The sequence below is a fragment of the Corticium candelabrum genome, chromosome 7 (assembly GCF_963422355.1).
Source record: "Corticium candelabrum chromosome 7, ooCorCand1.1, whole genome shotgun sequence".
Lineage (NCBI taxonomy): Eukaryota > Metazoa > Porifera > Homoscleromorpha > Homosclerophorida > Plakinidae > Corticium > Corticium candelabrum.
The window spans coordinates 4,641,784-4,668,890 of record NC_085091.1 but is presented as its reverse complement, the minus strand read 5'-3'; the positions used below and the strand labels follow the sequence as shown (position 1 = coordinate 4,668,890).

The window sequence follows — 27,107 nt, the reverse complement described above, 5'->3', positions numbered from 1 at the left end:
TGACTCATTATAAATTCTAATACATTAGATCTAGAGTGCTAGTAGATAAGAAATGTTCGAGAGAAAGAGATCGAGAGAGAGAGTTAGGATCGAGTTCTCATGCCAAGAATCAGAGTACGTGCTATTAAAGGTAAGTGACTACAACATGGCAACAAGCAGTTTGTGTACAAAAAAATAAAGAATAAGCCAATTACCTATATTATATGTTAAATGGTTTATTTGCAGCACAGAACAATTTCATTTAGTTCTCTACACTCTAAACAAGGTTGTTGTGGGGTCATTACAATTGCCCTAGTATATGCTAAATGATTTATTTGCAGCACAGAACACTTCCATTTAATTGCCTATACTCTAAACAAGGTTGTTGTGGGTCATTATAATAGCTAAGAAAAGACGTCTTCAGCAGCAAAGAAGAAGTATGTGTCACCACTGCTCTGACAATGATGACTATAACTTAATTAGAGCTCATGATATTTCAATTTGACCAGCTATAGCCCTGACTTTAAGCTAAATTCAAGCATTCAGATTGTGTACACCTGTTGAAATTCATCATGTCAAATAGAAATCCTATTACGTACCAAGAAGCGTTTAGGTACTTGAGTGAATCCCATGGTGGAAGGTATGTACAAGGTGCAACAGAAAGCAGAAAAAGAGCCATACGGAAGTTCACTAGTGAGAGGGTGACCCTGAACAATGGTGTTCTGTACTACTCTGAAAGCAACAGTGGGAGTGAAAAGATCAAGAGACAGTGGATTCAAAACAAGGAGTTGAAGGAGCAGATTCTTCAGTCGATCCATGACAATCGCATGGGAGGCTGTCACTTTGGCAGAGACAAAACACGCAAAAAAGTATGCTCCAGGTATTTTTGGCATGGCATTTGTGAAGACATTGACCAGTACATCAAGACGTGTGAGACATGTCAAAAGGTAGGACAACTCAAACTTAGCAAAAAATACCAGGAATCTACATAACAACAACAACAACAACAATAATAATAATAAATTATAAGTAGGATACGTCCTTGGCAAACGACTATGATCTACAACAGCTGCATATTTAATGTTATCAGCTGTTATTGATCTATTTTAGGCAAATCCAAAGTTTTCTAAAACTTCCTCAGAGCTTACTTCCATCCCAGTGAAGAGTGCTTGGCATCGAATTGGAGTAGATCTTGTGGGTCCACTGCCTGCAACACCTACCGGGCACAAGTGAGATCTGAGTCACATTCATGCATTTATACATTTATGCAACAATTAACACACATACACACACACACACACACACACACACACACACACACACACACACACACACACACACACACACACACACACACACACACACACACACCACACATTAATACGTGTTTTTAGATACATCATTACTTGTATGGACTACTATACAAAATGGGCAGAAGCTGCTGCATTGTACACCAAGTCTGCTGTAGAAGTTGCACAATTCCTCACAACTTTGTTTTGCCGACACGGACTGCCCATGCTTGTTATGTCAGACCAAAGCAGGGAATTTGTCAATTGCCTCAACCACAAATTATTTGAAACAACAGGAGTCAACCATCTAATTTCAACAGCCTACCATCCCCAAACCAACGGCCTGATTGAGAAGTTCAATCAGACGCTACAAAGATCCCTTCTGAAGATGGTTGGAGAGAACCAGGGTGACTAGTTCAAGTACTTGGACTCAGTATTGTTTGCATATAATACCAGTAAACAAGCATCATCAAAATATTCGCCATTTTTCCTCCTTTATGGACGAGACGCAAGACTTCCTGTTGATCTGCTAGCAAAGCCAAATGGTCAGAACTGCGTATGTATGCATGTAGGTATATGACACTAATGACAGAAAAGACATTTGCTACTCTCACAAACAACAATTGCAGTTGCATCGCTTTTCATAACTATTTGAAAGGTTTTCAGCAAAATTTCTGTAATTCTTTCTGTTTCTCTGTGTATATAATCATGGACCATGCAGGCGCTTGTAACTAAAAACGTATGTGTACCAAAATCTATGTACCTGCAGTATGTATGTCTATGGGGATCTTACTGCAAAACCTCAGCCGAGTACTTTGAAGACAACGCAGGTATATAAGCATTACAACAAGAGAGAAAAAGCGAAAGCTGTAGTGTAATCAGTGAGTGGCAATTACATCTAGCTGTGCTATATGTGGTTGCTCTTGTACAGCACAAATTGGTTTATGGAGACACAAAGTCATAATTGAGCTTAGTCGTATTGACTATTGACTAGTACTCATTACATCAGATTCACCATGTCTATTGTTCACTCTCATTACTAGAAAGCTTATGGAACATACATACCTGGTAGACTCTGTAATTCTACTTCTGTTCTGATTGTCACACAAGGCAGAAGCTATAGCAAGATAGCTTCTACCAATAGCAATTCCTAGTATAGTTTTAGGAGGACACTAAGACACTTTTCTGGTCACTATTTATATAATATATAATCATGCAGTGACTCCAATTAAAAATTTCTTAGTTTCCGCTGTCTATTGCATGTTATGTACCTTTGTTCAGAATCATTTTGCATTAAGAGTTCTGTGTTTTATGCCTTGTAGTGTTTTTTCCATAGCCATACAGACTTTTAGAATGCAAACATGTTTTCTTTGATGCCTTAGAAATCACAGATGATGTCATGACTTTCACTGTTACTGATGATGAACTTGAGTTGTCTGTACAACAAATGGTCCAATTGCGAAAGATGGTGGACACCAATGTGAAGAAAAACATCTTAGAAGCACAAAAACGACAGAAACAGCAGTATGACGCCAGACATAAAAAAGAAGAATACAAGGTGATTTGTTAATGCAATCCTTCATTCAGAAACGTTATGGTTTAATAAATAATGTTGATGTGTGAGCAGGTTGGTGACAATGTTCTACTACAGAACACCAAAAAACTTTCTCGTAAAGGAAGCAGAGTTGGAAAGGCCCATATGAGATTGCCGAGAGAGCTGGCAAGGCAGATATTATGTAAGAAAGCAGAATGACAGTGCTATATGTAAAACCCTATACAGTGCTACAAAACTTAAACCGTTCCATCAACAACAGGAATTTAGCCAACCTTCTGTATCATCAGCTATATCTAATTTTTGTAGGAAAAGAGCATTATCTCTACTTTACAAAAGGCATGTTAGTACATTGAAATGTACCATCTCCATGTGTGAAACAAACTAATTAATTAACTGCGATAATAGAACATACTTTCTTCTGACAATGCAGAATATGATAATATTGCACACTGTATCACCATAAGCGCTTACATTTGGTAAATTAATAGCAAGATTTTTTGAAACATAAAAAGAAATTTGGTACATGTACTGTGTTTCAGAGAGTAAATTTACATCAGTGGGTGAAAGATTTTGCTCTCAAAATGAGGAGTCAGCAAAGAAACGAAAAATGAGCAGACTATTCTCATCTGCAAGAATTACTTTTTCAGTAGGTACGGCAAATAATTTTATGTTGTAATCTTCTCAGTAAAGTTCAGAACTGAAGTTATCACTTCAACAATTATGTTTAGACATACAAAAGATCACGGAAAATAGAGGTCGACTCGAAAAAACAATTCGGTTGTCTGGTCTAACATTTAGAGGGCAAATGCCTACCGTTGGAAACTGTTTATTTCATGCAGTAGCAGACCAACTGCAGCGAGTTGATTCCAACAACAAGCTCAGCCACAGTGAACTGCGTGACCTAGCAGTAACTTGTCTTAGAGATCACCAATTTGTTGTAAGTCATTACCAATGTTCTTCCATCAGTGTTGGGCAGCATGTATTAATCAAGTTGTTGATGCAGGATTCAGTTGGTCAACCTCTACACATGGCCAATTTTGTAGCTGGCAGAGATTGGAAAAGCTACTTTGATAATCTTGCTCAAAACAGGACACGGGGTGATCACCTTGCAGTGATGGCACTAGGAACATCATTATCCCATGACATTCGAATAGTTAGCAGTGTATCTCGTACTGATGACCATTTTGACATCATCATCGAACCAAATGGCCACAAAGCACGTCATGAGGCACCTCTAATTCTGGGGCACTATGCCGAGAATCACTACAAGAGTCTCGGTATTTGTGATGGTACTTGTCTAATGCTGAATTTTGATAGCTAACTAAACACTTAAACAAAAATTTTGTTTTGTTCCAATAGCTGGTGAGAAGATTGTTGGCACATCCAGGTATATTAAATATCACATTAAAGGAGCATTCCGAAACACTGCACATCTGATGGTGTGCAAAAACCGCTTCACTTGGCAGACAAAATTCTTGAAAGAGCCCCCCCCCCCCCCCCGGTCAGTTTTTATGTTTTTAAACAATCTGAATGTACATCTGCCGGGTTTGCTCTGAGATAGTGCCCAGATACCCAACTTGGTTAGTATATATTTCCTGTTAGTAGAGCGAAGGCGGAGCTAGCAGCTAGCGCATATCTCCGGAATGCTCCTTTCATTAATTAAAGACATCCAAATAACAATATCAATTTTGTTCAGTAATTCAAGTGAGAGTACAGAGAAATACATTGCTCTTGGAAGATCAAAATGTAGTGCCATCGCAAATGTCACAGACCATACATACTGCAGACAAACTCTCTGTCTGTCTTTGCCCTACACTCTACCGAATGATGTCATAATTGGCGATACAATTATCTCAATGGAACAGGAACACCATGCCAGTGGTCCAAAGTGGCTGTTTTTGACGAGAGAACAACAAGAGCAGGTAGAACTTTTAAAGATAAGACCAAAATAGCACTTCAAATAATTTCTAGGTGGATGAAATCTGGGAAGGCACAGCACCAAACAGTGTTGTTGCCTACGATGATGATGGCCAGGAGTTGAGAGCTGCAGAATTGTGTAGTCTGTGCCCAAACAACTGGGTGAATGATAAAGTAAGAAAGTAATTCAGTAATTTATGCATGGCTTTGTGTCTATGGTGAGCAACACAACAGAAATGGGTGGTGTTGCCAGGTTATCAATGCTTTTCTTCAAAAATTACAATATCATTATGCCATCAAGTAAAATGATTAGTCACTGCAGTAATTGAAAAATATTGAAATAGCTGGTATCGCAGGGATTTCAAGTATTCTCATATAATACTTTTCTCTACATGTCCCTGAGTTTGTGTCGTGATGGCAAGAGACCACTTTGGTGGAAATGGCATAAAGTAGGCTTTCTGATCTCTGTTGCCATTCCCTTTAATTTTTGCATACATTGACTTTTACATAACACTTTTGTGACAGGACGTCAACATTTTTCAGTATGACGTTGTTACTATACCAGTTCATCTTCCTGGTCACTGGACAATTGTGGTAAACTTCATTATTTGTACACATGACAGGAAATTCATACACTTGCTACCTTGTAGGTTCTGGACATCAACAGAGCTGAAATCAAGTACCTTGATTCATTTCAACCAAACCAAACCAATTATACAGTTGTAGTATGCATTCGGTATAGCGTTGCAATGAACTTGATAACCTGTGCTAATTATTGACACAAACCCTTGTTTGACAGAGAGTCCTTACGATGTGAAGCAGCAAAATGGAAGTTCAGTGTATCGGGCAAGTGGCCTTGCATAGCCGGATTCTCTCTAAGAGTCAGTATATATAAATTTGTTGCTTTAGGAAGACTTACATTTTCTGTTATGCATAGGATTTCCCAATTCAAACCAATAAAGCAGATTGTGGTGTTTTCATATGTATGGTAAGTAGCTCCAATGCCATGAAGATACACCTGTTGTCTGTATGCTTAACTTTCTACAACAGCATGCACTCTATCAAATGATGAGGCTCTCATACAACTTCAAAGAAGTATGTTGTTCATGTGTTTCGCACACTACAAACAGCCTAATTTTCTTCACTACATTTTCCGTATTAGTGCCACATGTCATTAGCACGATCATGGATTTGCAACATAATTTGTCTCAAGAAAAATTCACACTGGTACAAAATAATTGTTGTGGACATATACCCCACTGACATTAGCAACTTTCAAACCAAGCCAGGATGCTTTATCAGTTATTCTTAGATGGTTCCGTATGTCAGTGGCAAACTGGTCTTCTTCTTTTTACACTAACTGACAAATTCACACAGGAAACCCTGCCCATCAGTACACTGGCCCAGTTCGAAAGTTGCTAGTGCAAATGGAGTAATTAAGAACCTACATAATTATATAACCACACACACACACACACACACACACACACACACACACACACACACACACACACACACACACACACACGTGCACACACACACACGCACGCACACACACACGTGCACACACACACACGCATGCACACACACACACACACGCACGCGCGCACACACACACACACACCTGCATGAACACTAAACCTTGAGCTTTGAATCTTGAATGTACAGCTCTTGGAAACTGACTTCAACTGCAAGTAAAACACAAGCAGACAACAACAGTAAGCAAAGTGTGTCACTACAATTTTTAGATAGTAAAATAGATTCCCTGGATGTCTTGATAGGTGATGTAGAAATTATAGATGACAAATCAACAGAAAGAGATTCGCCAAGAAGTCTGTTGCAGAAGAATGGTTAGTTAATTTAGCAATATGTATTGTCTTTTGCAACATACAACATCAATCTGTGTGCAGACATTTTACTTGTACATGATGATGTCAGTGACAATCATACCTGGTTAGTCAGTATATAGTTATATGAAGTTGCTGCAATGGATGTGTTGCAATTATGTATGGTACTTATAGTGTAACACCAACAAGAACAAATTTACAAGTATTATCAGTTCTGTTAATTGATGTCATATGATCATGTTTTCACTTAGTGTGATTCAAACAGGTTGCTCCACTGTCGGATAAAGACATCAGTACTCATGCTCTTGATAGTGACAGCATACAGTTACATCAACAAGTGAAAGCTACAGACTTCAAAGGTGGGGACACAAGAATCAAGGAAATCGATAAAGAAACTGTGGAACGTGACCTGTTTAACACTTCTCTATTGCAGTTATGTCAAACAGGGGCAACCTTTGAAGAATGGAAGGCAGAAGATGATGATGATACCATAGTAAGTTATATTATAATTTTGTAGACATCATTTGGAATGTGTGTCAGTGCAACAACACACTAACAACTCACATATTCACACATTACAAATATGGTAGGCCAAACAATTTCGTCATTTGTACCTTGTTGCTACAATTTCTGAAAGTGGTCTTCACACTTTCAAAAAGAAATTGTCATTTTTATGTACACTTTTGCTCAAGTGAGTGTGAGCAACAAGATAAGAATGACAACTGACTTTTGTCACTTTGCTGCTGAGCACTATTATATATATATATATATATATATATATATATATATATATATATATATATATATATATATATATAGTCAAATCAATGATTAAATGTTTACTGTTATTTCATTGCAGCTCAGAGAACATCCAATAGAAGAAGGAGAGTGCTGGCTTAGTATTGACTTACGTGTTGCTCTGTGGATGGATTACAGATGCTTTGTCAACAAGCCTCATTTAAAAACTGTGGGTGATTTTGTGCTTGTTACAAACAACCTGCACATTGACTTCAACAACTTTGCCGCAAAATATACAATGCCAGACATATACTTTGTACCTGCAGCAGCTTTGCTCAGGTATTGGTGCAGGTGCGGGCAACAATACCAAACTCCTATTTATAAATATGGGAAACAATACATTTACCTTAGCAGCTCTCAACTAGATGATCTGTGTGCTTGAATACGTGACATGAAGGAACAATTCTATAAGCATGGTAGACAGATCTTTTATGGGTTACAATAGCTATATTAATGTAATGTTGTCTGTTCATTGAATGTAATCATGAAGTCAGCCCAAGACTCATAAGCACCGTTTCAGGTTTAATACAACTCCTGTTGCATATTGTTTACAGCAAACTTGACATCGTGAAGTTCTAAAGTCCCTATCAATAACCAAGTTGACATGCTGTTGCCGGTATAGGTCATTCTGTTAACCTTCAATGCTTTGGGAACGGCATGCTTAGAAATTGATCAATATCTGGACTTAATTTTATGTTATCACAACCTGTAGCACTTACAGTCAACAGCGTTTTCAGAATACTTCATAAACTCTATTCTTGAGCCACATAGGTCTACTTTCAAAGAAAGGTATCTTTCGCACTTGTATAATGTGTTGAATGTATATGCATATACATACATCTATTGTGTATATTGTACACCCAAATGGGAAGCACCAACAGCCACTGCCAACATATAGGTAGATAATATTTCTATAAACAGCACAGGGATACAGTGGAGTTTGCTATAGCAAACCTCAATGTAATTAATCCTTGATATGATGAATTTAGTTTTGATGTCCTGAATGTGCAACAACAATCCGGATGCGTTCACTTATTACAAAATTCTAGTGTCTCCTGCAATTCATTTATCAAAATTCCACTGTATGTGAGTAACCTCTGAACAACAACAACTTACACATACACATAAATCTACAATCACAGCTGCGTGTATATGTTAATTAAAAATCCTAAGCAGGTCAAGAGTAGTTTAGATCTCTTCCCATGATAGACAGTTTGATCTGCATCATATTGTGTAAGATGAACCCAAGGGAAAAACAAAGTTTATAACCAGTGCTGTACCTATGTTGCCCAATCTAATAACTGGCTTCATTTGCATAATTGATTGACAGATCAGGATAACTGCATGCAAAATATTTAATACGATATCTTTTGTACTGTAGATAGAGTAACTATCATCTGGCATTCTAGAATCCATAATAAGTCAAAAGAGAGGTGTACAAAATACAAGTAGAAATGGTCATCACTTCTCTTGAACATAATTTCCTATGAAATTGTTTCACCAGAAAGATTTTTGTAGAACATTTGTCTACTAAGAAATATTTATCAATTATGTCCCACAAAAGCAAACAAAGACATGGACATTTTAACATGAAGACAACTGAAATCCTACCAAACTGTCCAGGAAATAACCTGTGTAATAATTATGCCTTTATTCAGTCTCATACTGCAAAACACCAAAAATTTGTGATGTAGATTGCTATTATTTTAGTTAACAACTTAACAATGCTAATACATGTATACAAAATATTTAACATCCATACCACTGAACACCAGCAACAACAGCATTCTTAATATTAGTGTCTCATAGTATTTCATGTTATACATCACCGAAAAACATTCAGTCATATATTCAACTTTGCAATCACTATACAGTAGACAACGCAGTCAATTGCTGCATAGAAGTTTAATTGCCACTAATAAAATTCAAAAAGCTATGATTGGTTTTACAAAGTTACACAACCCGGTGAGAAACAGCTGATGCACTGCAAAAGATACAGGTACAGTACATCCATTGCTCTTTTGTCTGGCAGAGCTTGCTTACAGCTATTTAGCCAATAAACAATTCTACTAATATATATATATATATATATATATATATATATATATATATATATTCTTATTTCAGAGAACAATTACCAGTCCCCTGCCAAAGTTGGCAAATCCCAAAAGTCAAACTCAGTGTCAAATCGTAAACTAATTAGTGCAAATTATACTTGCAGTAGACTGAAATAAGCGAACTGAAATCTGTTGCAGTAAGTTACTGACTGCCCTACTAAAAGTTATTCTGCTCTTTGCTATGGGCTTGGACGCGATAACCTTCAAAGTGGCAAGACTGGAAGGCATCCACAAACTCTATACTAGCTATCAGATATGTAATGGCATCTGGTCTTGTCTAATAAATTAGAGTACATGTACAGTGACGAGTGGGAGTCTGATAGTGCGTGTGTGTATTGCGTTGCGTTGAGAGAGTAGTGTGCTGTTGATTAGTCTGCAGTGAGCTGTTGCGTGAATAATAAAAACGTGGAGAACCATAGAGATAGATAGATATTGACTCTATCAACAGCAATCGATCCATAAATCAATTTACATACATGCAATGATGAATACCTGGCTCCACACCTTCGGCTTGACTTGTGTATCAGCTTGGCTTACCAAATAACATGTCTTTTGTAAACAGGTCCCGGATAACACTACCTTTAGCTCGTTCGTTTTACACTGCATTGTTCACTGTTTTAGTGTCAATCCTATTCATCGCTGCCATTGTTAACAGTGGAAATATCTCTGAAAGGGGGTCCCGACTAGAGTAGTAACATTCATGCGCGCGTTAGGTGTTTTTCTGTAGGCTGTAGCCCCATATAGCAATAAGAGCCCCCGGAACAAATCCGCTGCTACGCCGGATCTATCCCAACTGCGAGGTATCCGGGACCTTGCTGCCACATGGGGCCGCTGCCACATGGGGCCGAAAATGCCGTACGTTTTTTAGTTGCCGATATCGACCTGTAGATATTAACTGCGCGTTCGGTCAAGTTTGGTCGTGGTACGAGACTGCTGGTATGTCTGAAGCCTGGTTCACAATATGACGCCAACGCTGAGCTGAGCGTCAAACTTCAAAGAAACCGCCTCGACGTCGGCGGCATCCTTTGATGTTGACGCCGACGTCGCCGCTGGAATAGGATTCATTTCTATTGTCGACGTCGACGTCGGCGTCGGCGTCAATATTGTGAACCAGGCTTGAGCGGTAGATCGCTTCTGTCGTTCTTCTCTTTCGGTTCTCTTGACATTAAACTTCATAATCTGCAGGTTCAGTATATACACGGTCAAGAAGATTTTGCACTTGCTTTGGGAGTAGCAATGTCATGATGAGACAAGAAAATTATCATCATGAAATGCTAACATAAGTTAATTTTATTTACATTACGTTATATTATATTATATCAACTTATGTTATGTTGTTATGTTTAATTAATTAACATTATGTTACATTATTTTATATTAGTTTAAATTATATTATGTTATATCTCTAATATAAAGGAGATGTGTGTGTGTGTGTGTGTGTGTGTGTGTGTGTGTGTGTGTGTGTGTGTGTGTGTGTGTGTGTGTGTGTGTGTGTGTGTGTGGAAACAGTAGTAGTGTAGTAGTAGTGTACTTAGCACGAGTATTGCCTCATGTTACAGAAAGCAGGAGCAAGAGAAAAAGCGAAAATATGAAAATAGAAGACGTCTTTTGGAACAGGCATCGTTCACACCTCTTGTTTTCTCTTCTATGGGTGGAGCAAGCAAGTTGACAGCAACGTGCATAATGAAGCTGGCTTCCCTTCTGTCGGAGAACAACAATATGTCTTACAACACCACCATTTGCTGGATTCAATGTAGAGTGGCATTTGCTCTTCCATCATGTGTTTGCGTGGCTCCAGGTCTCACAAACGTTATTATATCAATTCTGATAATGTGCTCTCCATCTGTGCAGAGAGCCGCCTTTATCTCTAGATCATTATATACAAACTGTCTAGAACTATATGTTGGTGCTCTACTTTTGCTGTTATATGTACAATTGGTTTATTGTCAAATATACCATGTTGCTAAGTAGTAGTAGTAGTGTACATTCTGGCTCACTGAGTAATGCTTGATCAAAGAATGGGCTATGCAGCACACCATTTTGATTCAATGAGGTGACCCTAACGAAGACGTTTATACAGACAGTCATGCAGTCAGTTGTGCACTCAGTCCATAGTCGTACAGTCAGTTGAACAATCAGTTAGTCAGTCGTGCAATCAGTCAATCAGGCAGGTAAACGGTCAGTTACTGAACATCAATTTAATTAATAACAAACCACAGCTCTAAACTTTGCCTAGGCGAAGAAAGGGCTACTCAGCTAGTTATATTATATTAATATTATATTATATATTATATTTATATTATATTATATTTACATTATATTATATTTATATTATATTATATTAATATTATATTATATTATATGATATTATATTATATTATATTATATTACACGCATACATAGGCATGCACCTGCACAGACACTCCTATTTAAGTTTGGCCATGTTATTTTAGGAAAACATGTCCAGTTGCAGTTAGCTCAGTGAACAGCCAACTAACTCCAGCTGGTAGCAGGTATGTCTTTTTTTCAGTGTTTGCCAATGGAGTACACTACTGGGGTAGGCTGAGTCGAACTGTTGTCTGTTTGGACACTAAAACTATGAAGTGGACATGTCGCTGTTCTGCTTCCCAACAAAAAGGCTGCATCCACAGAGCAGTAGCCAAATGGTTATGCCATCAAGAAAACTCTTAACTGATGTGGTCAGAAAAGACCAGTGATTCTGAGTATCTCCCAGAACAGGAATCAAAAGTCACTTTTAGCTATGTTAATTGGCTACAGGTTGCTAAAACCTGTTTGAACGATGTAATTGCAGATTTGCTGTATAATAATGTTTCAATAAATGTTGTTGTAAATATAGCAAAACCTCATTACAGTTGTTTCTTGTTTTCTCTAAACTTCTTCCTCATATATTGTTACTTCTGTTTCTCTTTCTGTCTACCGATGAAAAGTCATCACAGACATGCACTTCTATGTATGTATGTTGTATGCAGGAAGTTCTGATAAAGCTAAAGTTCATGGAACTTATAAAGACATTGGAACACAAAGATCTGTTCAAGCAGGCAAGCAAAGCAATCAAAGTAAAAACAACAAATACCATTATTCTAAACCCTGTGTTTGTGCATGCTTTAGAACTGAAACTAGAAAAATTTTCAGAACTTAAGAGAGCTATGGAACAATCATGCTTAGAAATACATGACCTCAACCTCAACAGAGCTCGCTTGCATAAAAGAGTTCAGATTTCAGGACTTCGGTTTCGCGGCAGAATGCCTACAGATGGCAATTGCATGTTTCATGCAGTTCAAGACCAGCTTCAACGACTTCATTCAACAGAAAAGTACAGTCACAGTGAATTGCGAGCAAACACAGTTGCTTATCTTGAAGCTCACCCCTTTCTTGTAAGAAATTATATATATATACATATTTGCATATATATATATATATATATATATATATATATATATATATATATATATATATATATAATATAATAAGATTATACTATAATTATATTATACTATACTACAATAAGATTTATACTTTCATCATCTGATTACCTTGCATATCCAGGATACAGAAGGCAAACCTCTTGATATGTCACACTTTGTTGTCAACAAAGACTGGGCAAGCTATCTGATTAATTAATCTGAGAAGAAATGGAACATGGGCTGATCACATAGCAGTGTTGGCTGTAGCAACATTTCTTTCCTATAACATCAGAATAATTAGTAGCGCAGTTGGCACCGGAGACTGCATGCTTCGATATTATAGTTGAGCCAAATGGACACACAGCTAGACATGCCATTCCCTTACTTCTTGGACACTACGCTGAAAACCACTATGAAAGCCTGGACATTGCAATTAATGGTATGTTTGAGTCTACTATTTCTACCAAAACTGATTGTCCTTTAATCAATAGATGATCCTGTCACAGAAACTGAATCCAGCAACGAACTAGAAGTTACAAGTATGATGACACGCGATCTGCCAATTAAACTCACATCACTTTAGGTCTATGAATTTTGTAACTAGACAAAGCAGTACACTGTTGTTTGCAAGACTTGGAAGCTGTTGAAGCACAGGCCACTGAAGCGGTTCCAAGTAAGTTCATTTATCACGTCATGGATAAGAATAGAATGGTACGGATTATGACAGGTAGTTTACCAAAGAAACAAAGACTTCATCCGTTTTATGTTGTGTCATTGAAAGAGCAGAAAGAAGTGGATGAAATGGTACTTAGTACCGATTAACTATTAGCACCTTACCAATGGCCTACATGTATTATAATGACCAGTGTCTTGTAATTCACAGATGGCTACAGCATTTCATGAAGAGACTAGTAGCACACCTCTCAGATGTTCCAACTTCCTCGGTTTAGTAACAGTTGGTGACATATCACGACTACATCCCAAACGATGGCTCAATGACAATGTCAGATCTTATAAAGACACCTACTAATGTATAGACGTCTTCAAAGTGGTTTGTCTTGCTATTGGCAGCTAATCAATGCATTGTCACGTTAGTGGGAAATTGATGCTCAGCTTGTGGTATTGAACTAGTCAAAGGCTTTTTGCATACAAGTTCTGTAATCATAAATAAGTCTTGTTTGCACAGGGAAAGAAAGTTAAAGCATTAAATACCTATTTTTTTGAAAAGCTGGACAAAGAGGGCCCTCAAGCTTTAAGACCATGGACAAGGAAATGGCTGGTGAGATCACACCAAGAAAATCAAACACAGTATGTCACAAGTGCTTGATTGTAAATTATATAGAAAGAACTTCTTCATTATGATATTCTCATAATGCCCATACATTGGCCTATAAAGCAGCATTGGTGTTGTACTGTTTGTCGTTTAGTTTGTCTAAACCTTGTTTTGAACTAGTGGCAAGAATATTTTAGATTATAGACATTAACAAGAAAGAAATTCGTTACTATGATCCACAAATGATTATGTGCTCAGACGTTTTTCCTAAGACAAGGTACAAAGAAGCAACAGCACATCTCTTATTTTTGAATGACACTCTAATTATGCTATGCTCTTATTAGACAGTGGTTGTCAGATACAGCAAGACAGACAGGAGAAACATATGTGGATGGTAACTGGCGTGACATTACTGTGAAAGTAAAACTCTCAGTACTTATTTCTCATGCACATCACAAAATCGTTTCTTGTTTTCTACAGAATGCTCCAAGGCAGCTAGACAGTTGCAGCTGTGGCGTCTACTGTTTAATGGTAAATGTTATTTTCAACTGTTTTCTATGTAAATCTTGCACAACGACTTCTACCAATCTGTGAACTTTTTAGTACATGAGACAAGAAGCAGTCGCTAATAACCAACACTTCTGTGAGGTAGACAACCTTATGTTTAACTAGTTACATACCTAGTAGCATTATTTGCTGAACTGCAGAGTGACATTGATGAAATTCGATCTTGGCTAGTGCACAGACTAATAACATTTTCAGCTCAAAGCGTAACAACTCAGCAAAGGTGAAGGCACTATAGCCGAAAATTTGATACAACTTGACAGTTTAGTAATTTGTATTTTGAAAGCTCACCCTTGGAAACCGATACCAAAACCAAAAACTCAAGTGAGAACATGGAAAGTTTGCAGTCTCAGCTGTTTGATACCTCGCTGCTGCGACTTTGTCAAACAGCGGCAAGTTCAGAAGAATGGAGAGCAGAAGATGACGATAATATGCAAGTATGTTGTCACATACAAATGTGCTTACCTTAGAGGCTGAGCAGACCAATTTGTCATTTCTTGTTGCTCAAATGCAGATAAACATATGTAAGCAACAAGAAATGACTGAAGACTGACTTTTTTATTGCAGTGGAGCTTAGCACTAGTCAAATAACGATTTAAACTTACTGTTGTTGTTGTTGCTGCTGTTATGTAAATGCAGCTCAGAGAACATAGTATAGCGCCTGGAGACTGCTGGCTTAGCATTGATCCCTGGGTAGCTTTGTGGTTGGACTACAGAAGTTTTAACAACATGCCTCCTTTGAAAACAGCTGGTGATTTTGTTTTGGTGAGCATTGACCAACACATACAGCAGAGGGAATTTACTTCAAGCACCACAACCTTTGACATATGTCTACTACCAGCAATTGATTTGTTCAAATTCTGGAGCACATACAAGTGCAAGAAACCACGCCCAAACACTGTCCATAGGAATGGAAAAGAATACCTAGCTCTTGACAGGTCTATAGTAGATGATCTGTGCGTATGGATACGTGAAATGAGAGAGCAGTTTGAGAAGCATGGGAGAAACATTTCTTATTAAATCAAGCAAGTAAACTTTTGACATTAAGTATTGTTGATTGTTTGCAAACTCCCCAGTACTAATGTGTAAGCACTGTAACTGAAGTTTGTTGCTAATTAAGTCTATTCATCAATGGGCATTTTGCTTTACAATGCTATGAATGCTATGGATTATCTACTATAAATCAAAAGCTTCATTTACTGATCACCAAAGTGTATTATACAAGGTTCAAGTTCTCCATTTGAAAAGTAGGCTATATAATTTCAACGCAGCTCTATTTCATTCTGTTGTTTAGACTGTACTTGTTGTTTTGACTGCACTAACTAATTCAGGTGACATCTTTAGTGCATCCAATTAACAGTCCTGTTCCTGTTAGGTAACGCGTGTTAGCAATACAAATTCGTTCTTACTTTATAACATGACAAAGCTTTCTTTGCAGAATCTGAGACAAATAAACTTGATATTATGTCATAAAGAATCCATCCACGTTACCCTTTGAAAAGTTGAGATGCGAATACGGTCAGAATTCGGTGAGAGGTGCTACGTAGTTGAGCAGAACACGCGCCGAAATCGATGAATTCGCTTCGTACTCTGACGGAAGCGGTAGCGTAGCGGAAGCAAGGCAGTATTTGCATCGGGTGGAATTCGGTCCGTATACGGAGTATGCGGTAGTTGTTCGCCTCGAATTCTGGCCAAAGGACAGGCAGTAGTGATTCTCTTCGAATTCGGGCAGAAGTCTAGACAGTATATCGTATTCGAAATCGTTGAGAAGTCCAGCTGCAACGCGCAACCATCAGACATATCCATTTATCTATCTCTAGATAGATCCAATCCTCTGAACCGATTCGATACACTCACACAAGATATAAACAGTTAATTATTATCTGATTTGGGGTCTTGCATGCAGTCAATGGCGTCGCTAGGCATGAGCCTGGGGAGGCCCTGGCCCCCAATATAGCTGTGGTCCACAACAGAAAAGGTCTCAATCAAAATAGTTAAACTTTAATATAGCTGCTGGCCTCCCTAGGTCCAGCGACGCCCTTGATGCAGTATACACATGCACGCAGCTGATGGTCTAGTTATAAACGCCTATATATAGATGGAGTATTCAATTAACCTCCTATCTCTCACATATAGCTTAGACTAAACTATACGTAACACGAAATTACATGCAAAAAAGCAATTTGGTACACACAAGTCCAGCTACACTACACTTGTACTAATCACACTCAATACAGTTAGGTAAACAAGACACATAGCAATTGTAACCCGTTTGAGAAGGAATTCTCATAAAAACTACCTTTTCAACTATCTCTACAGAGTCAATTGCTACAACACTACGTGAAACTTCCACTTTGTATATATATATATGTGAAAGAAGATCACTGACAACATACTGATCAAGAATATCAATGTCACAGTATTCGTTGATTTGGGTGGATGACAGCAGTAGCTCCTTGATCAGCGTAATTGCCACATTCTCATACGAAATAAAAGCCTCCACAAGCCCAAATCTGACATCTCTTCTGACACCTGTACTGAGTTTCACTGCATACGATATACTCTTCTTGACTCTATGGTAACGTTTTGCAAACACGGTTTGGCCTTTCACAATCATCTTGTCAACAATGGACACCTGCATTGCAATCAATTAATATACATCAAAAGCAATTTCAAAATGCAATTAAGACATCATGTCTCTGACTCTCACGTGCCTTAGTGTTCTGAAGCACACTAGGTAAACCTCTCTCATCACAAAACCTATTCACAGCAACCAAAGCTGAACTGTTCAGGTGTTCATTCTTTGATAATCCAACAGCAACACATCCAGAAAACAATTCACGTATTTGTATTCTAAAGTAAAAGATCAAATTATTTAGTGAATTTCTGAACATTCAATTATTTTCAAAATGCATACATAAACATCTGAAAAAGCTATAGCTAACTGCTTGAATACTAAGTGACATCTGTCCAAAAGCAATTGTTAACGTGTGTGAGTATCAAGAAGACAATAAACACATACAGAAGCAAATACGTACACATGCACATGCACATGCACATGCAGATGCACACAGTTTATAAACATCTATTCTCAATACAGACCAATATTTCTCCATTACTGTGTCAAAACTGAATGATTCTGATCAGACAACCCCAATGATATGTACCTGATCAATGGTTCAACAAAAGTTCTACATAATATTATAGTACAATGTTTCAATAAACAGCTATATCTGTCATGTCAGGTTTTACCTATTGGTGGCAAGTTTACAATATTTTGCAACAACATTCTAACCTTGGTTTATCAGTTGTATGTAGTAATCGCTGCCATAGTTGGAACACATTCACTGAGCAGTGCTGGACAGGTTTGATACATCTTCATCTTGCAGCAATAGCAGACCTCGTATAACTGCCATTGACGTGAAAGCCTAAGAGTACAACAATACATGATCATTATACATGTACCCTTGAAAGTAACAGCTTGATTTTCTTATAACCTGGGATGTAACATATCTAGTGCCATGAACATGGTTCCTTATTTGTCCGTTGATGGATTCGAACCAGAAGCAACTGTATGCCCATAACATGCCCCACCGTCTAACAACATCTGGCAAATGAGTCAAAAGGTGAACATTCATTGTGCAGTTTTCAATACCTGCATAAACATAAATATAGTGCAATAGTCAATATAACAGCAAGTGAGAATACATCTAAAAGTGCTTTACCATAAAGTCGCTCATAAGCCCTATAAAAATCATCTAACTGGCACTTGACTCGATCAAGTTGCCTAAGAGTTACTGACAAACCATTCAAGGTTACCATTGCTGAAACAAACATGGCATAGTGAACAAAGTAGACAGGAGGAAGGATGCCAAAAAGCACGGGAACAGAATAATGGAACAACCATGAACGAAGTTCATTGGCTAGATAAGACAAGAACATGGAGTATAAACCAGTAACTACTAAGTGCAAAACCAAAACTTTATGAAACCTTTCCAACCAGACGCATCTCTCAAAGTTCTAGGTTTCCTTGTAATAATATCTGGCACTTCAATTTTCAAGAGTCGGTTATCCAGAGCATCAATCTAATGCAAGCACTGAACAGTTAGCAAACTATATAAATACCTTCTCATACTGGATCCACAAAAGATACCTTGTCACCAATGTAAAACACGTGATGTCGATTCACTGGTTGTAGCCATAACTCCAACAACTTCTTTGGCAACCCCAACAGCATACCATGCATCCAGTCTATTACAACTCCCTTTGACATGTCAAAGGGTTCTGCTAGCAGCAGTGGAGATGCACTTTTAATATCACCAACCTGTAAATGTATATCAATTAATTGACCTACTAGGCAACCGCAGACAAGACTGTCCTAACAGGCTCTCCCCTGGAATTTGCTGATTTGGCATCTCTTTTTAGAGACTGTTGAGTTCTTGTACGTGCTTCATTCTCATAAGGCCAATATGTCTGGGTGGATACGACTGTGCCAACTTGCTCACAATAAAGGCATGAGCTTTTGCCATTATACTGCTTCATACAAGTAATTAAAGCTCTTGCTGGGAGATCAACAGTGACAAGAAGCAGAGCAGGATGGCATCGACCTTTCCAGAAAGAAGTCTCAACTGGTATCCCTAGTGCACAGACGACATGTAATGCATCCATTTTAATGCCACCAGTTGAGTATATATCTGCCTGCCTAACTGTCTGCTTGCCTCTGTATTTGTATGCTTACAAGACTGCCTGTCAGAAACATGAAATATGCAAATTGTACCTTGCTCAAAGTGTTGACGTAATTGCCTCATTAATGGTTCTAGTAAGATGTACACATCTGGCTTTGATGCCTGACACCAAACAGCTGCCAGTATGACATACTTAGGAGAGAATCTATGTAGGAAACAGAATCACTGAAGCAGTGTACCAAAAGCAATTGACATCACAAGCCTACCTGAGCTTTGGTGGTAGCTCATTTACTGTCAGATAAACTGGCCACAGGTTACCATTCTTGGAACTTCGAAAAACAGCTACACCATCAATGTTTAGAGTCAAACTTAGGTTACTCTTTGACACTGCAGATCTATGGAATAGGAGATACTTGGTATACTCCTTGCCAGTTGTGACATCCTCAACTACATCAGGATCTCCTAAATTGTCAGATCTCTTGTGTAGGTGTGATACAAAACTATGGTCTGAAAATCCTCTAATAAGTATGCAATTAATTTATGTCACAATTCTGAGACAATCATACCTTGGAAAAGTTGTTGAATTTGCTTTTCTAAATTGACTTGAAGACATTCGCCAACTGTTGCGGCTTGGTCACACTCCTGACAACTTAAACTTTCATTCAGAATTAAGTGGCACTGTTTGCAATAGTTAACAGTTTGCATTTCAGGTTGCTTCCCCACCATTTCAGCAAACCGTGACTTTAAAGTGTACAAGGAGGTAAAACCCCGATGATGATCTGGCCAGTGGGCAACCAGTAGAGCTATGATGTCATTGGCTGCACAAGTTGTCAGCTTGTGGCGACTGATCAAAGCCATTGTCAACAAAGCACTGACCTTGCAAGAAAGAGGACAGCTGTCAAACACTGGTGATGAAGACTCTTCCTGCCCAATTTCTTGAATATTTTCTCCATCGGATAAAGGAATGTCAGAGAGGCCAGATAGCAACTGATCATCAAAGCTACTGTTTGGTGACACATCTTTATCACTACTAGCACTGTTTCCATCACTAAGATGCATTTGACAACTTTGTGAAGCAGTAGCTACCTAGAAGAAAATCAACTTTGTTTATGAAAGCATGATACGTATAATAATATCCTGTCTCATAGGTACCTTATATGTATGCATTTATGTATAATTCAGTATTATAGATATAATGTTTAAGATCCAAATCCAGTCACAGTACAGAATCATCTATGCATGCAGTGTCAGAGTTCAAGTCAAAAAAGATGCTAAGCACATATTACAGTTTAGCTGAACACAGTTACTGTTGTTTCAGTAACTTAAAATGTCAGTCAGCAGATGCAGTTACCACCATAGAAGACAAACTAATTTATATAGTTGCACGTTCTTTTCAGATTATCTAGTTTCTGCCATTCAAAGAAGTTAAATAGCTAGACCCAATCAATGGAAGTAATTTGTTATAATGTAATGAATATCACGATCAGCTCAAAGACAAATAAAATGATATGTACTAACAAAAATGATTTTGTGTCCGCAGTTAATGCAACACAGCTCTCCAAAAAATTAAGTTTTCTGTAAACGAGAGATAAAATAGTATTGCATATAGCATCATGTCTCGCACTCTTCAACTTACAGTAGCCAAAACATGAAATGAGTAGTAGCAAAATGTGACATTCTGTAGAGTGGTTGATTTAATTATGGCTCAGAAAACAAATCTCTGCCCAATAACATAAAAGCTAAATAAGAGAGAGACTGGACAATGTCCACAAACATGCCTCTGCATGCTGGGCAGGCATCATATGCATGTTGAGTCTAACACAATAAATTGAGAAAACAACAGAACAAAAATCTATGTAACTGCATGGTATTTGATGCAAATATCAAGAGTTGTGTCAACATTCAGAATTAGATAATGAATCATATTTAATAATAATGTTATAATAATGTTCTATCAGAAAAGACCAATTAAGTTCAAAATATCCACACACACACACACACACACACACACACACACACACACACACACACACACACACACACACACACACACACACACACACACACACACACACACACACACACACACACACACACACACACACACACACACACACACACACTACACTTGCAGCTCTGAAGCGAGTAAATTTAATATATACGTACAGATTCTCTATATCATACTATCCCTCTACTACACGTGCAATTCATTATAATTAACAGTAAGCATACCGTTGAAGACATTTCTCTGACAGTTTGAACCAATGTGGACAAGTCATCATGTTGAGCCCTTGATGCTGTTGAGCGATGCCTTCTCCTTCTTTCTTGTATTATTTTCTCGGGTACCCGAAACTCACGGTACGTTCTCCTCCTTTTGCGCCTAAGCGGACTCACTAATTCTTCCACATCGCGACCTGAGTCTTCTTCATCAGCTTCGAATTCGATCGGATTGTTCATTTGGTCGATGTCCGCAACACGATCGACGATCACACCTGCTCTCTGTACTGAATGGAATGCGATAATTGATGAAGTCATAACCTCGTGCAATCAGTGGGCCAATGAGCATGATTACACGTCCATGTGCTCAGTTTTCGCTTATTACCAAGTCTTACAACTTGGAGATCAATGGCAGAGAAGACGAAGACAAGAACCACACGACCCACACGAATTAAACAAGGGGTCAATCAACAAGATGACTATATTTACGACAGTGCTGAACAGAGTGGTTCGAGTAGGTCTAGCGAGCCAGTCTGCTGGTCACGTTTCTACGATATATCTTTGTGAACTTCAGAGTCAACTATTCCTGTTTCTGTAGATTGCTTGACGACTGTCAATATAAAGTTCGATGCAGACAACGTGAAAAGGGTGGTCACGGAGCCGTGGAGGCTGACAGATAAGCATGGAAACATGGTTGCATTCGACGAAGTTCGTCCACAATGCAGGCTTTTCTGCTTTTACTCTCCGGACAAGACATCGTACGCTTGCCGTGTGACATCAGTCGTTACAAAAGGCACACTGAAAGGTCTGTCTAGCTGTAGAGTACTAGTAAAAATGGACAATTATGATTGTTGGGGCGAGCTTCAGTACACGTACCTCAATTTTTTGTCAGAACTCACTTTCCTATTCTCTTACGTTGCGTCAATTGGGAGTCACCTCACTCTTTTCGTAAATATACAGTAAACCCCTGGAAGGGGACCCCTACTTCAGTTGTGGCGCATGTCGTGCCGAGTCAAAATTGAATTAATCTGGCATCGTCGTTATGTTGATCCGTCTCCCCATTCGATTGTAAATCCGTATGACAATAAATTGAATTGCTGGTTTGTTACACATGCATGTACATGCACGTTAGTTACATGTACGCTAGATACAGAAATCTCAAACTAGTACACAAGAGAAAGGATCTCGTCAAGGCTCGGCCTAGTAACTGTCTGGGCATGCAGTGAAATATCTTGATAATTCGCATCAATTACTCGTTCACCATGAAGGAAGATGGTGTCGGTTCTCAAAGAATTGTCTTAGTTCTGACCTTGTTCTGTAATGTTTAGGTGCACAACAAGGAGGCTCCAAACGGAAACTAGAATATGATGAAGTAAGATATACTCGTGTACAGAGGCGTTTGCTGATCATCTGAATGTACTGTGTGGTTCTTGCAGACAGAGTCTCTTGTCAGAGAAGTCAAGAAATGTAGAAATGCTTCTCAAGCAAAGAAGGCATCATCATCATTACAACGAAGCATGTCAATATCAGATAATGTAAGATTGATCACTTTTGTTTCCCAGACTGTTAGAGTTGCACAGGTGGTTGCTGGTCTATATAGATATCTTCTGACACAGACGAATTAAACGTTGACTCGGATGGAGGCAATTGTGTATGTTGTTTACATTGGTGTGTTGAGGTCTGTATATAGTCATGTGTAATTTTGTTGTATACAGGGAAAGTTATTGTCAATTCAGAAACCAGGTACAGTGCTGGCATTGAAACTATATATATACGGTTGTACGTTGTACTTATACAAGTTTGATTTTCATTATAGAGAAGTGTGTTGTATCACCTAGTGGGAAGGATCTTTTTCAAAAAGACATACAATGCATAAAAGTAAGTATTTGCAGCAACTTTAGCTTTAAGTGAAGTTGTACAATAACGTGTTTGATATTGCTCGTGCATTGAGCAATTGAAGAAAGAGTATTTAAGTATGCATGTTGTTCCCGCTTTCGAATGTTTCTTGTGAGCATGAATATAAAGTCATACGCCTATACAAGTAGATTATAGTAAACATGCTAGCTATCTTTCTGGAGCTATGCATGCACTCTAAGTACATGCCGGTTTGGCTAATCACAGACCCTACAGCAGAGAAGCTTTGAATTCTCCGCAGACCTAATAATATCTTTAGATTAACTTAACAATGTCTGGCTCTGTATTAATTGATAGAGCAGTTTACAACAAGTTCAAAACACTCTCCTGCTAGTGAATGCTGTTCAGGCAGAGTTGAAATCAACTGTTGACTCATTGACTTCTCAGTCGGATACCAGCACAGTTATGATAGAGGATATACACAAAATATTGCTTAAGTACAAGCAGATGAAGGTAATTATCGGTACACCTAGCATGTGTTGAACAGTTAACAACAGCTTTGCTTTCAGGTTCCTGTCAAAGTTGAGAAGACTGATCTTCCACCTCACCAAGTTCAACATACTCAAACAAGGAGCACATCATCAGTGGAAGAGCTTGACAGGTCTGTTGTTATGTTGGAATCACCGGCTGCTCCATCTCCTATACAAGATGCTTCATCAAGTGAAGGTACCAGATATACTTTCATTTAGTTTTGTATAGGAACTATTACTCATCTGTTTGTGTAATTATCAGTTGCGTTTGTTCAAGACAGAAGACTGAATGTGATGGTTCCTTTTCTGTGCTTAAACAAAGCTGAGGCTGCTATTAACAGAACAGAGTTAGCAAGGAACCTGCTAGACACTCTGTTTTCTAAGGAAGAGCAGGCTTGCAGCAGCATAACAGGGAAAGGACAAGAAAAGCGACAGCTGGATGTGAAGAAAATGGAAGCTTTAAGAAGTATGTCTGCTTGTCTTGTTCATCACTGTGACTGATGATTGCTTTGTGGTGGTGTTCAGGTCACTGTATGCTGAGATTTCCTTTGGGTCCAGATGAAAACCTAAAGGTCGTTTTGAACAAGGTGAACAAAGTGCTTGGAGACAAGTGCCGATTTCAGTCTAAGAAGTGACTGGTGTAGTTTATGTGAGACTTGTTGCAGTGTAGTACTGTATAGTAGAGATCGATATTCTGAATTGATGTGGCATTGATATACGCATACATTGTACACAAAAGGTCCGGCGATTTTCTCGTTTGCAACTAATTCGGTACGAATTCACTGAGTATAGAAATGGCCACAATACGCAGAGAATTCGAATAGACTCCGCCTCCGTTTCTGCTGGAATACACTGCGAGTTCTGCTGGAATACACTGCGAGTTCTGCTAGAATACACTGCGAGTTCTGCTGAATTTTGGTGTGAATACAGAGCAATTTCTCACCTAATTCCGCGTTGTTTAGTAAGTATTCGTCCCGAAGTCACTAAGTGAAAGTGGCCAAAACTTGCAACAAACCCGAAGCGAATTCGCTTGAGTGTAGGGGTAAATTCAGTACGAATACGCAACGAATTCTCCCGAATTTGAGTGCAAATACGAACTATGTTATTGCCGAATTCTAGTCGAATTCACATCTCAACTTTCCAAAGGGTAGAGTCAGAATGCTTTGATAGCTGGATGAGCTAATCAGAGGTGCACATGCAAACACACACACGCGCGCGCTCAATTCTTGCACATATGTACTATTGCAGTGATGGTCAGGTGTGTCCACACCTACCTAGTGCTTCAGTATCTATGCCTAGTGCACCTGTACTTATATATGGGAGTAGTAACCACATGCATGCAGTACAAGCAGATACAACTAAAGGTAAAATTCATAAAATTAAAGAAAAAACTTTACCAAAATAAAACGAAAACCAAAATTTTGCCTTGAAAAAACTAAACCCAAGCTAGCAAACTTCTTACCTTACCAAAACAACGAGGCACTTTTAATTTTCAATAGTGATTTTCAAGAATGATACGCTATCTTCATAGGAGACCTAAAACGTTAGAGAAACCTTCAGACAGTAATATGTGACTCATTCCTAGTATCCCCTCAACACAGCGTCAGAGTTAGAACTCGTGCAAGTTGCGAGAATACTGGAGTCGCATACAGCTCTAATGTTCTTGGAAGATTACATACCCGTGGTGCGTCTGATGAGAGTGGGAAGGTAATAACAAGTCATCGAGAACGCGCGTTATATTAGTGTCGCATCCGGCCCCGTGTGGCAGCGGCCCCGTGTGGCAGCGGCCCCATGTGGCAGCAGGTCCCGGATACCTCTCATTAGATACCATTCGATCTATCTGAGCTGACTTCCACATCCGCTTTACGAATATCAAATTAAGTAATAAGATCTGGGTGGCAACTGCTGATAGACAAGCTCAGCGAAAAGCAAGCTATGTGGCAGCATTCAAAACCTCTTTCCGTATATTTTGGAGTTTGTGTAGCGACTACTTGCTGTGCTTTCGTGCTAGTACACGTCATGGAGAGACATCGTAATCGTGTCCCGACGGTCCATCTCACTGCATTTGGAGACAAGAAAAGTAAAAACCTGTTAGCAGAGCGGAAAGGTAAGTTTCAAAATAGTAAATCTCGATTGGTACTCTAGCAAGCTAGTATATCTAAACGCAAGCTGTGTTCGATTTTCTGTTCCACCCTGCCGGAAATGCTGAAACTAAAGCTTGATTTATTTTTGCAACTGTTCGAACTAATTTCAAGAGTTCTGTTCACCAACTGGAACTGCTAAAACCGACGGTACTGACGGCATCTTTTTGCAGAGTCTCGGAAAAATGATGGCGCACAGTTTCGTAATATTTATTTATACAGTTGACAAATTGCACAGCTCTACATCCACTGCTAAATCTAATCTATCGTTCAATATTTTAGCATTAAACTGCCAAAGACGAACAGATAATTTTTCTAACAAATTACTAAACGCTTGACTAAATTAAAGTCTAGTTTTTTCATCGTTTTAGAGGCAGTTATTTCTAGTGTAGCTAAACTAGCAGGTGTCCAAAACCCAAATGTTGCAACTTCAAAGGTTTGAAACATCCGCCTGCAGCTTCCACGTCCGCCAAGTGTTGAGCATGTCTTTCTTCCTCTCCTTAGTAAAAGATGCACATCTTTTATGATAATTATTCTGGATCCTTTGTGCAAACGGGAACTGATTACTTGCAAATGGGATCGAAGCCGCATGCTGATACCAACCCCTTGCACGATGCCGATGCAACGTCTCTACGCTTACAATAGCACTTGTACGGACGCGCTCTTTACGGCGACGCGGAGTTCGCCATTTGCATAATGACTTACACTGTGCCAAATACACCGAAACATGTCACAGATCGCTTTCCAACTATTTTCCAGACTCTAGAAAATATAAGATGAAGTCGAACCGTCCATCTCTAGAGGTTACGCTACGCCCCTGGTCGAGGCTACCTGACGTGTAACATTTGCCTTGTTACACAGTGTTTATATAAGCATAGGGAGCCGTTCTGCAGTCTGACAGCTTGAATTTTCGGTG

At 38.7% G+C, this 27,107-nt stretch overlaps 4 protein-coding genes and 2 long non-coding RNA genes across 10 annotated transcripts; 3 read left to right on the top strand and 3 right to left on the bottom strand.

Annotated features, from left to right (window-relative positions):
* Nucleotides 1-347: 347 nt before the first annotated feature.
* Nucleotides 348-10,133, bottom strand: LOC134182062 (uncharacterized). 3 transcript variants are annotated; one of them, XM_062649387.1, is made up of 4 exons: nt 9,995-10,133; nt 6,365-6,574; nt 1,128-1,195; nt 348-963 (listed from the first exon to the last, which is right to left on the bottom strand). In XM_062649387.1, the coding sequence occupies exons 2-4, from the start codon at nt 6,368-6,370 to the stop codon at nt 555-557; spliced, it is 483 nt and encodes a 160-aa protein (XP_062505371.1). In that variant the 5' UTR covers nt 6,371-6,574; nt 9,995-10,133; the 3' UTR covers nt 348-554. The 3 variants fall into 3 exon arrangements, with proteins under 3 accessions (XP_062505371.1, XP_062505373.1, XP_062505372.1); XM_062649389.1 differs by lacking the exon at nt 9,995-10,133 and having other exon boundaries at nt 6,365-6,429; nt 6,506-7,339; XM_062649388.1 differs by lacking the exon at nt 9,995-10,133 and having other exon boundaries at nt 6,365-6,431; nt 6,509-7,339.
* On the top strand, nt 6,401-8,051 carry LOC134181716 (uncharacterized). The gene is made up of 6 exons (XM_062648983.1): nt 6,401-6,458; nt 6,522-6,590; nt 6,651-6,693; nt 6,762-6,789; nt 6,853-7,080; nt 7,447-8,051. The coding sequence occupies exons 1-6, from the start codon at nt 6,401-6,403 to the stop codon at nt 7,765-7,767; spliced, it is 747 nt and encodes a 248-aa protein (XP_062504967.1). The 3' UTR covers nt 7,768-8,051.
* Nucleotides 10,134-13,274: 3,141 nt separating the features above from the next.
* On the top strand, nt 13,275-15,784 carry LOC134182481 (uncharacterized). Of its 3 annotated transcripts, XM_062649886.1 has the most exons (13): nt 13,275-13,366; nt 13,419-13,466; nt 13,532-13,600; nt 13,655-13,731; nt 13,811-13,958; nt 14,023-14,046; nt 14,114-14,477; nt 14,545-14,620; nt 14,681-14,731; nt 14,804-14,848; nt 14,908-14,987; nt 15,051-15,201; nt 15,404-15,784. In XM_062649886.1, exons 7-13 carry the CDS (start codon nt 14,443-14,445, stop codon nt 15,782-15,784), a joined length of 819 nt encoding a protein of 272 aa, XP_062505870.1. In that variant the 5' UTR covers nt 13,275-13,366; nt 13,419-13,466; nt 13,532-13,600; nt 13,655-13,731; nt 13,811-13,958; nt 14,023-14,046; nt 14,114-14,442. The 3 variants fall into 3 exon arrangements, with proteins under 3 accessions (XP_062505870.1, XP_062505868.1, XP_062505869.1); XM_062649884.1 differs by having other exon boundaries at nt 13,306-13,600; nt 14,114-14,235; nt 14,405-14,477; XM_062649885.1 differs by having other exon boundaries at nt 13,306-13,600; nt 13,811-13,930; nt 13,999-14,046.
* A 299-nt stretch (nt 15,785-16,083) lies between these two features.
* Nucleotides 16,084-25,774, bottom strand: LOC134182482 (uncharacterized). The gene is made up of 3 exons (XR_009970336.1): nt 25,730-25,774; nt 25,513-25,586; nt 16,084-16,132 (listed from the first exon to the last, which is right to left on the bottom strand). It is a non-coding gene; the product is annotated as an uncharacterized LOC134182482 (long non-coding RNA).
* LOC134182712 (uncharacterized) lies at nt 18,164-18,563 on the bottom strand. Its single transcript, XR_009970404.1, has 3 exons — nt 18,490-18,563; nt 18,262-18,419; nt 18,164-18,192 (listed from the first exon to the last, which is right to left on the bottom strand). It is a non-coding gene; the product is annotated as an uncharacterized LOC134182712 (long non-coding RNA).
* On the top strand, nt 22,043-24,767 carry LOC134182579 (uncharacterized). Its single transcript, XM_062649999.1, has 11 exons — nt 22,043-22,180; nt 22,265-22,471; nt 22,995-23,038; nt 23,103-23,201; nt 23,267-23,317; nt 23,382-23,409; nt 23,483-23,544; nt 23,878-24,033; nt 24,090-24,246; nt 24,313-24,516; nt 24,576-24,767. Exons 1-11 carry the CDS (start codon nt 22,075-22,077, stop codon nt 24,683-24,685), a joined length of 1,224 nt encoding a protein of 407 aa, XP_062505983.1. The 5' UTR covers nt 22,043-22,074; the 3' UTR covers nt 24,686-24,767.
* Nucleotides 25,775-27,107: the final 1,333 nt, after the last annotated feature.